Source organism: Hyperolius riggenbachi, chromosome 12 (genome assembly GCF_040937935.1).
Source record: "Hyperolius riggenbachi isolate aHypRig1 chromosome 12, aHypRig1.pri, whole genome shotgun sequence".
Classification (NCBI taxonomy): domain Eukaryota; kingdom Metazoa; phylum Chordata; class Amphibia; order Anura; family Hyperoliidae; genus Hyperolius; species Hyperolius riggenbachi.
Genome location: NC_090657.1, coordinates 118,308,685 through 118,325,365, shown reverse-complemented (window position 1 = coordinate 118,325,365; position 16,681 = coordinate 118,308,685). Strand labels below are relative to the sequence as shown.

Genomic DNA, 16,681 nt, shown 5'->3' with positions numbered 1-16,681 from the left:
TCCTCCCCATACCTCCATCCGCAGTCATGTGCCTGTGTCATCCATTGTCCTAACTGTTCCAATACAGTTTAGTCTCTTGAATGTCATGTGTAGAGATAGTTCAGGCACACCTCTCACATTCTACCACATTTGTTATATCTCTTTCAGCCCCATTCATGCAAACACTGACCCCTATCCACCAAAAAAAAGGATTGTGCAGTAGCTTTCCATTCATTAAAATACTTACAGTTCAGTGTCTCCCATGGTTAAGGATCTATCCAGTGCCTGTTTTCTTCTGTGGATGCCATCCAGGATTTTCTTACGAGGTCCCAGAGGAATGTGTATACTTTTGAGGTCAGTATCTGAACAAAGTGTCAGAGCTGCCAGATCAATCTTCTCACCCTGTAGAAGGGTTACAAACTCAGACATTTGTAATGAAGCCAGGAAAGTCTCAAGAGGGCTGGTGTCAGGTTCCTCTTCATCATCCAGACCTAACTCTTCTTCTTCCCATGGCAGCTCTTGCTCATTTCGTTCCTCCAAACTGCCAGCACTACCAATGCTATCATCAAAGCTCGAAGAACGTTTTAGTCGACTACGCAGTTTTACCTCTTCACCTTCCATGTTAAAGCCATTCTCTTCCTTTCTTCCCACACCAAAGAGCCCACTACTCATATAGTTTCTCCTGAACACCATAGTTCCAAGTCCAGGTCTGGTGAAAAGGGAATCATGTCCAGAGTCTGTACTAACCTCTGAGTGAGCAGAATCCAAATGTAGTCCAGGGTCACTAACAGCCCTTGATAAAGAATCTTCCTCATGGATAAACATATCACGGAGATGTTGGCGTCCTCGGTCTCGGGGACTTGCATAAGTGCCCTGCTTCACAAACATGACATCATTACCTAATTGCAGTCCAGAAAGGGAACGCACACTTTTCCGACCATCTTCATATATTTTAAACGTCCCATCATTCTGTTTCCGTTTTTCTAGTTTCTTTTGCACCTTTGATTTGCCTTTAGTAGTGCCTGCAGTATGGGAATATGGCATGGTAGCAAGTAATGTGGCACTGGGTAAACGTTGGCTCACTGAGCTAATGAAAAAACAAAAACAAAAAAAAAAAGAGAATGTTTTATTACAAATTTATAACTTTTTTTTTTTTTAAACTCTTGTAGCACTTGAATGACTGCCAAAATTGACTTTTCACTACAATTTGGAAAGGTGTGCCACTTTGGGACTTTACCTACTGAACATAGAATTTGGACATCGTGGGAAAGCCATAAAACCTTTGTTTTGCTGTTAACACAAATGGTATCCTATTGTACAAAAAATTCCCTCAAAATGCTTGACAGCTGAAGCCACTAAGTGTAAGCTCAGTAGACCATCCTGGAGCATTGGGAAGTCTTGCCCAAGGACTACATACTGAACAGGTACTGGCTCTAGCACAGGACTCAAACACTGATCTGGTATGTCAAAGCTTAAGCACATGAAATAGGGCAAATTATAATTACATGTTTCCTGTCACACTGTATGATCACATCCAATTTTAAAGCCATGCACCATTAAAAAAATAACCATCTAACCTTGCTATTAAATCCTTCTCCATTTTCATCATTATAGTTGTAGTTTAACTACATTGGCGTCAATTCACCAGAGAGGATTTACTAAGAGAAAAAAGGTAGGTAGTTTATCTCATGAGGTATTTTAACACTCTGGAGTCGATTCACCAGTGTGAGAGGACAGAGAGAAAAGTGTTCGATAGCAGGGGATAATGGAGAGATATGCATGAGGAAAGTGTGAGAAAGCAGAGAGTTAGGTAATCGGTATTAATGATTTAAATGGGATACTTTTCCTCTCTGTAAGCTTGAAAGTGAAGCATTGTGGGTAGGAGGCGGAGTTTACCACTACCTGACCAGAGTATTCCTGCCTTTTACTGCCAGATCATATCATAAATCATATCACGAGTGAGTCTGAACTTCTTCACCACCTCTGTCTCAGTAAAATTATCAAGAACTGTTCTCTCACGAAAAATACGAGGGGCGATTAAACAGACCCTCCTCCTGCGCCTTCGTCTCCTCATAATAGAAGCAAGCTCTAAGGCCTAGTGCACACCAGAGCGGTTCAGCTGCGTTTTGCGATCCGCTTGCGGCTGCGGATACGCTTGGGTAATGTATTTCAATGGGCTGGTGCACACCAGAGCAGGAGGCGTTTTGCAGAAACGCATACTCCCGGGCTGCTGCAGATTTTGGATTGCAGAGGCGTTTCTGCCTCAATGTTAAGTATAGGAAAAACGGCACTTCAGAGCGGTTTGCCAGGCGGTTTGTTACAGTAGCTGTTCAGTAACAGCTTTACTGTAACAATACATGAAATCTACTACACCAAAAACGCTTCACAAAACCGCAAAATGCTAGGTGAAACGCTACAGAAAAATAAGAAAAAGCGTTTCAAAATCTGCTAGCATTTTGCGGATCTGCTAGCGGTTTTTGGTGTGCACCAGGCCTAACAGAGTAAGCTCAAAAGGCTCCATCTTCCACAGCAGCAGCTGCTGTGTGAAAACCACGATATCTCCAGGTTCATTCAGGGGATAAAGAGATGAAAAAATAACGAATGGCCACATTCCCTGGTGAATTGTGATTTGGAGAAAAACTAACTACTAACTATCACTTATTTATCTCATACATATCTCACATTTATCTCTTTCATTTCTCTCTGTCGATATTTTCCCCTATACTTCTGGAGAATTGCTATTTGGAGATATCACAGGAGGTAAATTACCTCCCAAGAGATAAATAGGTTGGTAACCTCTGGTGAATTGACGCCAATATTACAGTAAAAGGAAAAAAGTACAAAAAGCAGAAAAATTATTATTATTATGTATTATATTTATAAAGCGCCAACATATTACGCAGCTCTGGACATTAATTTAGGTTACAGACAATATTTAGGGGTTGCATACAGCAATATGACAATACAGGAATACAAGAAAACCAGATCACACAGCACAGTATGAGTATAAGGTAATGCTTAGTCAGTCACTGGATGGGAGCATGGAGATTAGGCAAGTTAGGTTCACTCAAATGCATAGCATGGGTGCACAGTAATGGAGGTGCATGATCAGGTAGGACACAAAAGGAGGAGGGCCCTGCCCATTAGTCCTAGATTAAATAGTGTCATACATTGTACTTGAAAGATTATCAGCTAGCTTTACAATTGTAAAGAGTTAATACTGAGAAATAGCACACCTTTACATCTAATATTTTTATTAAATGTAGATATTGAACATAATGTTTTACAGTTACAAGTTGCAGTTTAAAGAGACACTGAAGCCAGTTTAAAAATGTTTTTTTACCTTTTATTTGTATGAGGCATGTTTGCCCCTGCTAAAACGCTGCTAAACCGCTGCTATCCCGCGGCACACTGCAGGGAACGCTTCCATGAGGCAGAGCTTTCAGCCTCTACACGCGTCTATCAGCGCATATCTCCGCCTCTGCCCGCCCCTCTCAGTCTTCCTACACTGAGAGGGGCGGGGGAGAGGCGGATATCTGCGGCTGATAGACGCGCATGGAGGCAGAGCTGCAGCCGAAAGCTCTGCCTCTATGAGCAGCAAAATCCACGACCAAGAAAGTCATGGATTTTGCAGGGGGGATTTGGGGGGTAAAGACCCGTCATTCTTCTGCGGGATAGCGGTGTTTTAGCAGGGGCAAACATGCCTCACATAAATAAAAGGTAAAAAGCCATTTTTACACTGGCTTCAGTGTTTCTTTAAAGGGCTTAAATTTGTAAAGAAGTGGTCCAGTGAAGAAGTTATAATATGGATTTGAATAGATAATTCTGTGAGGTAGGAAGACATCAGAATAAAACAGCTGTATAACGGCCTGTTTCCATTATACCCAGTGCGATGCGTATATCTGCTCTTTGCATTACAGTTTCCATTATGAGCTGGTTATGCGGAGTGTTGCGGAGTGATCAGAAAATCTGCAGCATGCTGCAGATTCTCGCACAGCCGCATCCGCACGCCGTCTCCTCCTATACACTTCCGCATCTTTTGATGCAGAAATGATGCAAATGGGAACGGACGTGATGCGTAGCATCGCATCCCTTCAGCTCCCATTCGCTAGTGGAAACAGGCCCTAACAAAGTTATCTTCCAGGTAAGACAGCACAGCAGCCAAAGATGTCTATAGTTCCGGGGTGCCTATAGCCATTTTGTCACTCCAGGCGAGAAAACTTGTGGCGTCGTCCTCCCCCCATGTAAATAATCATAATGTGGCAGTGTTTAACCACTTGAGGACCGTGGGCTTTACCCCCCTTAAGGACCAGGCACTTTTTTTCCATTCAGACCACTGCAGCTTTCTTTTGGTGCTATTTGATTGCTGCTGCGATTTTTACTTTTTATTATATTCAACAAAAAAAGACATGAATTTTGGCAAAAAAATGATTTTTTTAACTTTCTGTGCTGACATTTTTCAAATAAAGTAAAATTTCTGTATACATGCAGCGCGGAAAATGAGGACAAACATGTTTTTGATTAAAAAAAACCCCATTCAGTGTATATTTATTGGTTTGGGTAAAAGTTATAGCGTTTACAAACTATGGTGCAAAAAGTGAATTTTCCCATTTTCAAGCATCTATGACTTTTCTGACCCCCTGTCATGTTTCATGAGGGGCTAGAATTCCAGGATAGTATAAATACCCCCCAAATGACCCCATTTTGGAAAGAAGACATCCCAAAGTATTCACTGAGAGGCATAGTGAGTTCATAGAAGATATTATTTTTTGTCACAAGTAAGCGGAAAATGACACTTTGTGACAAAAAAAAAAAAAGTTTCCATTTCTTCTAACTTGCGACAAAAAAAAAAATGGAATCTGCCACGGACTCACCATGCCCCTCTCTGAATACCTTGAAGTGTCTACTTTCCAAAATGGGGTAATTTGTGGGGTGTGTTTACTGTCCGCGCATTTTGGGGGGTGCTAATTTGTAAGCACTTAAAGCCTAAAGGTGCTCATTGGACTTTGGGCCCCTTAGCGCAGTTAGGCTGTAAAAAAGTGCCACACATGTGGTATTGCCGTACTCAGTAGAAGTAGTATAATGTGTTTTGGGGTATATTTTTACACATACCGATGCTGGGTGGGAGAAATATCTCTGTAAATGACAATTTTTTATTTTTTTTTTCACACAATTGTCCATTTACAGAGGTCTTTCTCCCACTCAGCATGGGTATGTGTAAAAATACAACCCAAAACACATTATACTACTTCTCCTGAGTACGGCGATACCACATGTGTGGCACTTTTTTACAGCCTAACTGCGCTAAGGGGCCTTACCTTTAGGATTTCACAGGTCATTTTGAGAAATTTCGTTTCAAGACTACTCCTCACGGTTTAGGGCCCCTAAAATGCCAGGACAGAATAGGAACCCCACAAATGACCCCATTTTAGAAAGAAGACACTTCAAGGTATTCCGTTAGTAGTACGGTGAGTTCATAGAAGATTTTATTTTTTGTCACAAGTTAGCGGAAAATGACACTTTGTGAAAAAAAAAAACAATAAAAATCAATTTTTCCGCTAACTTGTGACAAAAATAAAATCTTCTATGAACTCACCGTACTACTAACAGAATACCTTGGGGTGTCTTCTTTCTAAAATGGGGTCATTTGTGGGGTTCCTATACTGTCCTGGCATTTTAGGGGCCCTAATTTCTCAAAATGACCTGTGAAATCCTAAAGGTACTCATTGGACTTTGGGCCCCTTAGCGCAGTTAGGGTGCAAAAAAGTGCCACACATGTGGTATCGCCGTACTCGGAAGAAGTAGTACAATGTGTTTGTGGTGTATTTTTACACATACCCGTGCTGGGTGGGAGAAATAACTCTGTAAATGGGCAATTGTGCGTAAAAAAAATCAAAAGATTGTCATTTACAGAGGTATTTCTCCCACCCAGCATGGGTATGTGTAAAAATACACCTCAAAACACATTATAGTACTTCTCCCGAGTACGGCGATACCACATGTGTGGCACTTTTTTGTACCCCAACTGCGCTAAGGGGCCCAAAGTCCAATGAGTACCTTTAGGATTTCACAGGTCATTTTTGTTTCAAGACTACTCCTCACGGTTTAGGGCCCCTAAAATGCCAGGGCAGTATAGGAACCCCACTAATGACCCCATTTTAGAAAGAAGACACCCCAAGGTATTCCGTTAGGAGTATGGTGAGTTCATAGAAGTTTTTATTTTTTTGTCACAAATTAGCGGAAATTGATTTTAATTGTTTTTTTTTCACAAAGTGTCATTTTCCGCTAACTTGTGACAAAAAATAAAATCTTCTATGAACTCACCATACTCCTAACGGAATACCTTTGGGTCTCTTCTTTCTAGAATGGGGTCATTTGTGGGGTTCCTATACTGCCCTGGCATTTTAGGGGCCCTAAACCGTGAGGAGTAGTCTTGAAACCAAATGTCGGAAAATGACCTGTGAAATCCTAAAGGTACTCATTGGACTTTGGGCCCCTTACCGTACTTAGGGTGTAAAAAGTGACACACATGTGGTACTGCCGTACTCAGGAGAAGTAGTATAATGTGTTTTGTGGTGTATTTTTACACATACCCATGCTGGGTGGGAGAAATATCTCTGTAAATGACAATTGTTTGATTTTTTTTTACACACAATTGTCCATTTACAGAGATATTTCTCCCACCCAGCATGGGTATGTGTAAAAATACACCCCAAAACACATTATACTACTTCTCCTGAGTACGGCGATACCACATGTGTAACACTTTTTTGCAGCCTAGGTGCGCTAAGGGGCCCAACGTCCTATTCACAGGTCATTTTGAGGGATTTGTTTTCTAGACTACTCCTCACGGTTTAGGGCCCCTAAAATGCCAGGGCAGTATAGGAACCCCACAAGTGACCCCATTTTAGAAAGAAGACACCCCAAGGTATTCTGTTAGGTGTATGGCGAGTTCATGGAAGATTTTATTTTTTGTCACAAGTTAGTGAAAAATGACACTTTGTGAAATTTCCACTAACTTTTGACAAAAAATAAAATCTTCTATGAACTCGTCATACACCTAACAGAATACATTGGGGTGTCTTTTTTCTAAAATGGGGTCAGTTTGTGGGGTTCCTATACCGCCCTGGCATTTTACAGGCCCAAAACCGTGAGTAGTCTGGAAACCAAATGTCTCAAAATGACTGTTCAGGGGTATAAGCATCTGCAAATTTTGATGACAGGTGGTGTATGAGGGGGCAAATTTTGTGGAACCGGTCATAAGCAGGGTGGCCTTTTAGATGACAGGTTGTATTGGGCCTGATCTGATGGATAGGAGTGCTAGGGGGGTGACAGAAGGTGATTTATGGGTGTCTCAGGGGGTGGTTAGAGGGGAAAATAGATGCAATCAATGCACTGGGGAGGTGATCGGAAGGGGGTCTGAGGGGGATCTGAGGGTTTGGCCGAGTGATCAGGAGCCCACACGGGGCAAATTAGGGCCTGATCTGATGGGTAGGTGTGCTAGGGGGTGACAGGAGGTGATTGATGGGTGTCTCAAGGTGTGATTAGAGGGGGGGAATAGATGCAAGCAATGCACTGGCGAGGTGATCAGGGCTGGGGTCTGAGGGCGTTCTGAGGGTGTGGGCGGGTGATTGAGTGCCCTAGGGGCAGATAGGGGTCTAATCTGATGGATAGCAGTGACAGGGGGTGATTGATGGGTAATTAGTGGGTGTTTGGAGGAGAGAACAGATGTAAACAATGCACTTGGGAGGTGATCTGACGTCGGATCTGCAGGCGATCTATTGGTGTGGGTGGGTGATCAGATTTCCGCAAGGGGCAGGTTAGGGGCTGATTGATGGGTGGCAGTGCCAGGGGGTGATTGATGGGTGGCAGTGCCAGGGGGTGATTGATGGGTGGCAGTGACAGGGGGTGATTGATGGTGACCAGTGGGTTATTACAGGGAAGAACAGATGTAACTAATGCACTGGCGAATTGATAAGAGGGGGTCTGAGGGCAATCTGAGCGTGTAGGTGGGTGATTGGGTGCCCGCAAGGGGCAGATTAGGGTCTGATCTGATGGGTAACAGTAACAGGTGGTGATAGGGGGTGATTGATGGGTAATTAGTGGGTGTTTAGGGTAGAGAACAGATGTAAACACTGCACTTGGGAGGTGATCTGACGTCGGATCTGCGGGCAATCTATTGGTGTGGGTGGGTGATCAGATTGCCCGCAAGGGGCAGGTTAGGGGCTGATTGATGGGTGGCAGTGACAGGGGGTGATTGATGAGTGATTGACAGGTGATTGACAGGTGATCAGGGGGATAGAGGTATACAGTACACAGGGGGGGGGTCTGGGGAGAATCTGAGGGGTGGGGGGGGGGGGGGGGGGTTAGGAGTTCCCAGGGGGCAGTTTAGGGTTAAAAAAATAGCGTTGACAGATAGTGACAGGGAGTGATTGATGGGTGATTAGGGGGGTGATTGGGTGTAAACAGGGGTCTGGGGGTGGGCAGGGGGGGGTCTGAGGGGTGCTGTGGGCGATCAGGGGGCAGGGGGGGGGAGATCAGTGTGCTTGGGTGCAGACTAGGGTGGCTGCAACCTGCCCTGGTGGTCCCTCGGACACTGGGACCACCAGGGCAGGAGGCAGCCTGTATAATACACTTTGTAATCATTACAAAGTGTATTATACACTTTGTATGCGGCGATCATAGGGTTAACATCCCGCCGGCGCTTCCGTATGGCCGGCGGGATGTTGCGGCGGGTGAGCGGAGACAGGCGCCGGCGGAGGATCGCGTCACGCATGATGCGATCGCTCCGCCCATGCCCCTAAAAGGGCCGCCGCCTCTGTGGGTGAGCTGGTCCTTGCGGGCTCCACTTCCCGGCCGCCCCTGTGCGTTAGGCGGTCGGGAAGTGGTTAAGCAGAAAATAATCGTAATGCAGCTGCCTGCCCTGCTCTGCCTACTGGAACCCACAGACTCAGACTAAGCTGTGTGCTGCGACCAGTGAACTGGTGTGGTGTCTATCAGACTTCGGTGGTTCGCGTTCGCAAACGAACGCAAACTTTATGGCGGTTTGACCTGCCTCCTATACTATATCATTAGGGTCAACTTTGACACTGTACATCACAGTCAGCAGGCACATTGTAGCCAATCAGGCTACACTCCCTCCTGAAGGCCCTCCCCCCTTATAAAAGGCAGGTAGCGTCAGCCTTTTCATTCACTCGTGTGGCTGCAGTAATTAGAGAAGGGAGAGCTGCTGCAGAAAGAGCTATAGGGAAAGCTTAGTTAGGCTCTTGTATGTTTGTTAGCTTGCTCCTTACTGATTCTTATTGCTAAAAAAGCACCCCTCAACAGTTCTATTGAGAGCTAATCTTGTTCTTGTTATCTATTTTTTTTTTTTTGTGGCCCACTTGCATTATATATAGCCCTGTCAGTCAGTCGCAGCTGGCCTTTGGCCCCTTGGTGGTAATTCCTACTGTGCCCCTGCCAGGCCCAGCACATTCAGTGACTACCTGTGTGTGTGACAGGCAGCTGCACATTTGTAATCCCATCCCAATCACTGCACCTGTTCACTGTTCAGTGCACCTACCTACGTGAGCGCATGCATTGTTAATACCACCAGTCATTACACCTGTTCACGGTACATGTGTGTGTGAGAGAGACAGGTGCACATTTGTAATACCCAGCAGAACTGCATATACCTACCTGTTGTTCAGTGCACCCACCTACCTACGTGAGCACATGCAGTGTGGTATTTAATACCACCAGTCACTGTACCTGTTCACGGTACGTGTGTGTGACAGGTGCACATTTGCAATACCCATCACTGCATATATCTACCTGTTGTTCAGTGCACCCACCTACCTACGTGAGTGCACGCAGTGTGATATTTAATACTACCAGTCACTCTACCTGTTCACGGTACCTGTGTGTGACAGGTGCACATTTGTAATACCCATCACTGCATATACCTACCTGTTGTTCAGTGCACCCAACTATCTACGTGTGCGCATGCAGTGTGATATTTAATACCAAGAGTCACTGTACCTGTTCACGGTACGTGTGTGTGTGTAACAGCTGCACATTTGTAATAGCCAGCAGCACTGCATATACGTTGTTCAGTGCACCCACCTACCTACGTGAGCGCACACAGTGTGCTATTTAATACCACCAGTCAGTGTACCTGTTCACGGTACGTGTGTGTGTGTGACAGCTGCAAATTTGTAATACTCATAACTGTATATACCTACCTGTTGTTCAGTGCACCCACCTACCTACGTGAGCGCACGCAGCGTGATATTTAATACCACCAGTCACTGTACCTGTTCACGGTACGTGTGTGTGTGTGTGTGTGTGTGTGTGACAGCTGCACATTTGTAATACCCAGCAGCACTGCATATACCTACCTGTTGCTCAGTGCACCCACCTACCTACGTGAGCGCATGCAGTGTGATATACCACTCCGTGCATACTTGTTAACTGCACCTGTGTGACTGCACATTGCATTAGTCAAGTCAGTGCATACCTTTCACTTCATCCCCCCAATATGGACAAAACAGGTAGAGGCAGACCCAGAGGAAGGCCACCCAGCAGGTCTGTTCGAGGTTGTGCTGATGTGATTTTGTGTGGCCCTGGACCAAAGTACAGTGCTCAGAAGAAGGCACGTCCCATCAACTTTTGATTGTCAGGACGTGGTTGACTATTTAACACAGAACACCTCATCTTCCGCAGCCACCAGCGATACTACTAGCAACACATCCGTTCCATTTGACACTTCGCAGGAGTTATTTGGTGGGGAATTAACTGATTCAAAGCCACTACTGTTACAAGATGAAGGCGCTAAGCAAGTTACACCACCTCATGTGTCTGAGTTAGGCGACACTATGGACGTAACGTGTGAGGAGTAGAATGATGAAGTACCTGCTGTTGGTGCAGTTTATGAGGTGTCTGAGGCAAGCAAAGCTGGGCAGGATGATTATGATGATGACGATGATACGGATGTCATGTGAGATCCTAAGAAACAAGGTGACCAAGGGGACAGTTCAGAGGGGGGGTCAGAGAGGAGGAGACGAGTTCCTGAAAGAAGCCGGGGGAGCTCATCGTCAGAAACAGCTGGTGGCAGTGTCCAGCGCCATGTATCGCCACCTATGTACAGCCAGCCAACATGCCCTTCAACGTCAGTTGCTGATGCCACCATAGTGCCATCACCCCAGGGGGGCTCAGCGGTTTGGAATTTTTTTGTGTATCTGCCTTAGATCAGAGCTGTTATAATCTAAGTATTATATGTAGGCCTCAGTTATTTGAACTGAGTTAGTTGAAAGGCTTGATTTGCAAAGGGTCTCTTTAAGCATAATTTCTCTGAGAGAAATTATGAAGACTTTTACCAGATGCAGATTGTCCTCGTCCGAAGGACAGGGACACTATCTGTTCAAATGTACAGACTTTCAGACTGCAAAGGGGAAAACAGAGGCCACTATTTAATAAACAGAACATTCCTGTATGTAGGGAAAAGGGATCATAGAATATTAATTGAGTAGGTGTGTATCAGGACATCACAAGGGATCTGAACCAATATATAGATGGTTCAGATGATGACACAGTTATCTCTTTCCTGGTCAGTATTAAGGGTCATGAGTTGCCAAATAGGATGGCAGGATCCGCACCGTCTAAAATCAAATGGTTTATTTAAACATATTAAAATCTATAACAGGCAACAATGAGTGTGAGCCGGGTCACCATGACGCACGGCATTTCTGAAATTAGCTCTTTCCTCAGATAGCTCTGGCACACACTCTGACATTCAACTCACCACGTCTGTTATATAAAGCAACAAAGTGGACCTGATGGAAGGCTGTGCTAATCCCAACAATTTGCATACATACATATTCATGAGCTTGTTCCTATTCCTACACATTGCACTTGCCCAAAGATTTTCATCATCATTTAGCACCTATAAATACTTATATATATACTCAGGAAGTGAGAGCCAGAGCATAGAACATATATTTACACAGCAGTAGGATAAATACAACAGCAGCAGCAGGAGGAGGTGGAGTGACGTGTGGCACTGGCAGCAGGCAATGCATAGTGTGGACCCTGGCGGTGGGACCACTGACGGCAGCAGGATAAATACAACAGCAGCAGCAGGAGGAGGTGGAGTGACGTGTGGCACTGGCAGCAGGCAATGCATAGTGTGGACCCTGGCGGTGGGACCACTGACGGCAGCAGGATAAATACAACAGCAGCAGTAGGAGGAGGAGTGACGTGTGGCACTGACAGCAGGCAATGCATAGTGTGGACCCTGGCGGTGGGACCTCTGACAGCAGTAGGATAAATACAACAGCAGCAGCAGGAGGAGGTGGAGTGACGTGTGGCACTGGCAGCAGGCAATGCATAGTGTGGACCCTGGTGGTGGGACCACTGACAGCAGCAGGATAAATACAACAGCAGCAGTAGGAGGAGGAGTGATGTGTGGCACTGACAGCAGGCAATGCATAGTGTGGACCCTGGCGGTGGGACCACCGACAGCAGCAGGATAAATACAACAGCAGCAGTAGGAGGAGGTGGAGTGACGTGTGGCACTGGCAGCAGGCAATGCATTGTGTGGACCCTGGTGGTGGGACCACTGACAGCAGCAGGATAAATACAACAGCAGCAGGAGGAGGTGGAGTGACGTGTGGCACTGGCAGCAGGCAATGCATAGTAATTCTTTATTAAAGAATACCACTACTTATTTTATACAAAAATATAAAAGAACCAAATAAATACAATAACAAACCATAACAATAGGCCTTTTGCCTCAATTCAGTCTATATCAAGTCCATTTCCCTGAAAGAAAAGGGGAAAAACTCAAGAATCAAATAACTTAATTCTCCACCATTAAGTTTTTATATCATAACTCTTTATCTACAATATACACTATTTACACTATTTACATATATCAGAAAGAGAGACTAAGCAATCTCACTCCTCCTATGTTTGCAAGCCATTCCACAATTTAAGTTCCTAACTAAGTGAAAAAGAAATAGAAAAGCTCACCACGAGAAGATTTAGCCAAATCAAGGAGGCCTGACATTCTGCCAAAACGGACGCCACTCCTCCCGACTCAACCTCCTCTCCTCAAGACCCCGAATCTTCCCAACCTCACCAATAATGCCATGCACCACCACCGGGACAGGGAGGACTTTTTGATGAATCGCAATTTGACACCGTGCATTCCAAGTGTAATATCGAATCACTAAGCTAACTAGAAATAAAGTGTCCAAATTAAATGACCCCCGGTTATTGAATGCCCCATATGTCCACTCCGCATAACTAAGCCGCTCAAGAAAAGGAATACCTAGAGCCCTACCCACCTGTTTGTATACCTCTTTCTTAAAGGAACAGTTCAACAGGAAATGGTCCATGGTCTCCTCCACACCACCACACTCCTCATGAGGACAACCACGATCCCGATCCCCTATGAACTTCAAATTTCCCCTAACAAAGAGTCTTCCATGAAAGGAAAGCCAAGCCAAATCCCTGAATTTGTTAGGAATCCTTGGAGAACATAGCAAGCGCAAACCCTCCTCCATAATTGGGCTTGGGCAATCTCTCAGGGCCAATGGGTCCTGAAAAAAGGTTTCAACCACTCTCTCCACCAGGACTTTCCTAGGGATCAAGATAATATCCTCCTTTGTCAGTTCCCATTGCCGAATCAACTTCAGACAAGGTGCAACATAGGCCGGAAGATTCAGCACTGGCTCTCAGTCTTTTCACCAAATTACCATCTTCCCAACGCCTAAGAAATGGTTTAAACCAGGACTGGAAAATACCCATCCATCCAGGCAGTTCCTCCACATACATTCTTCCAAAGTTGTTTTTAATAAATAACAGAGAAAAGAAAACCACTGGGTTGACCATTCCTAAGCCACCCTTCTGCCTAGATCGATAAGTGATATTCCTCTTAACGTGGTTCATCTTATTTCCCCAAAGCATCTAAAAAAACAAGCTGTAGATTCTTGTGTGAAGAGATACTGGCAAAATACTGACAAAACTGACATATAACATAATTGGAATCAAATAAGTTTTGATTATGTCAATCCTTTCTCCGAAAGACAATCGCCAACCTTTCTAGCGGATCACCTTAGCCTCGGCAAATTTCAGTCTGCCTTTCCAATTTTGGTGACCATAATCACCCAAGCCAAATTCTATGCCAAGTATTTAAATTTTCTCTTTTGGTGCCGGAAAAGAGACCGGAAGCATGAAGTTCTCATTTTCCTTACCCATCCAGAAAGCCTCACACTTGTCCTGGTTGATCTTGGAGCCTGATGCCAATGAGTAACGGGCAACCTCTGCACAAACACCTTCCGCCTCTTCCTGCCCAGAGATTACCACAGTCACATCATCAGCATAAGCTACTACTTTGAGAGGAGGCACACCAGCTATGCCCGACGGCACCCCACACAAAGCTCCACCCTCAGTCCTTCTTATGAAAGGATCAATGGCAAAAGCATATAGTAGGGGACTCAAAGGACACCCCTGACGCACCCGGATCTAACCTCAAAGGTCTGTCCAACCCAACCATTGACAAGCGGGAAACGCTCAGCACCTCTGTATAAAGCTTTCAACCAATCAATAAACCTCCCCGGCAGACCATACTTACTAAGGAGTACCCACAGATACTCATGATTGACACGATCAAAAGCCTTTGCCTGATCCAACGCCAGTAAGTATTTTCCCCAACCAGCAGCCCTGCATCTCTCCAGAATCTCCCGGACCGTTATGGCTGAAAAAGTACTCCTACCCTGGACAGAACAATGCTGCTGGCGAGAAAGCACCTCATTTGCCACCTGACTTAAGCGCCCAAAAATTATTTTAGCCAGAATCTTTCGGTCAACATTGAGAAGGCTGATGGGCCGCCAATTCTCAATCATTGAAGAATCTTTACCCTTTGATAAAAGAATAACTGCTGATTCTCTCATAGAGGGAGAAAGCTCATCCTCTGCAAGACTGCGATTGTAGACCTCTGCCAATTCTGGGGCCAAAATGTCCTTGAAAGCCTTATAAAACTCGGCCGTCAAGCCATCTGGGCCCGGAGACTTTTTGATAGCCAACTGTTCTATGGCTTTTACCACTTCTTCATCAGAAATTATTTCCGTCAAAAACGCAAGAGGGACATCTAAATTCTCCAGTCCTGGAATATCACACAAGAAAGATTCCATCACTGTCTCATCAAGGACCCTGTTGCCCAACAGTTCAGCATAAAAGGATCTCACGATTTCCAAGATCCCTGCTCTGGACTTCACCAAAGATCCTGTACTATCCTTGAGACCATAAATGATCTTAACTGCTATACTCTGTTTACAATTCTGATAAGGGTCTGGCGAGTGATTCTTACCATAATCCCTTTCCAGAAGCAAAGAAGCATGCCGATCATACAAACTCTTGTGCAACAAGTCCTTGATCCTTTTGATCTCTATGGGATCCCCATCCCCCAAGACAGCAATTTCAAGTTTCCGCCTCAGGCACTGGTAGGTAACATATTTACCAAAAGCTCTCTTTCTTGCTAGGTTCTTGAAAAGACTTGCTGCCCACTTTTTAACCATCTCCCACCACTCAGACCTACTGTCACAACAGTCCAGCAAAGTAACCTGTGCCTGAAAAAAATCCCTGAAAGATTGTCTTATACTTTCTTCTTTCAATAACAACGAATTTAACCTCCAGATACCCCTTCCCTTAGGAGGAACATCTGAAACATTCAACACCATAGACAGAATACAGTGGTCGGAGAACTCCACCACCCGCACCTCTGGAGATGAGGTAGCAGAGCTCTCCTTAACAAAAAACCTATCTATCCTACTCTTACGCTCTCCACAGAAGTAAGTGAAACCCGTGTCATCTAGGGTGTGCTTTATATGCACATCCACCAGACCAGCATCCCTAACCATACTATTCAAAAAATCATAGCCCAGGCGAGTCTTGGCACCTCTCCTGTCCTTGAGCCTAACTACGGTATTGAAATCACCACCAAAGACTACTTCCTGGGCTGTAAACAGGAATGGCTTGATCTCTGTGAAGAGGCGCTTCCTTTCCCTCTCAGACTGAGGACCATAGATATTAATTAGCCTCAAGTCCTGCCCCCTCACAGAGACGTCCATAACCAAACATCGCCCCATCTCAATTTCACTTACCCGCCGGAAAGTTACCATATCGGTCTTAAAAAGGACCGCCACCCCAGTGTAAGGCTCAGCCGCAAGAGACCAATAAGAGGGACCAAAGTGCCAATCCCTCTTGACCTCGCAGATGTCAGACAATGTTTGAAGCCTGGTCTCTTGCAAAAATAAAATGTCGGCATCAATTTGACCGAGAAAAAATATGGCTTCCCTACGAGCACTTACCGATCTCATGCTAGCAACATTAATGGTTGCTAGTCTTAAAGGGGGGGGGAACCTCCATCAAGATAAATGAAAAGATTGCTTACCCTTTCCTAAACTGAGCTTCCTTCCCCTTTCGAGGAGGATGTCTCCATGCTCTCAGCTGAAGTATCTGCATCATCATTGTCACTCTGATCAGATAATATTTTATATTTATTATCCGTAACAACATTTTTATCCCTTAAGACTTCCTCCAATTTTTCCTTTGATTTTTTTTACCGACAGCATTCTCCTCCTTTCTCTTTTACTCATTACTGTAGTAAACCCAGATTCTTCTTTTTCCTCTGACACCTTTTGTTTTATCTTACTTTTCT

The 16,681-nt window shown here is 44.8% G+C and overlaps 1 protein-coding gene across 1 annotated transcript in view; it reads right to left on the bottom strand.

Annotated features, from left to right (window-relative positions):
- Window positions 1-222: 222 nt before the first annotated feature.
- USH1G (USH1 protein network component sans) overlaps window positions 223-16,681 on the bottom strand; it is a 371,347-nt gene continuing 354,888 nt past the window's right edge. Inside the window, 1 exon segment of the mRNA XM_068263202.1 lies at window positions 223-1,066. Coding sequence (XP_068119303.1) covers window positions 223-1,066 — 844 coding nt within the window.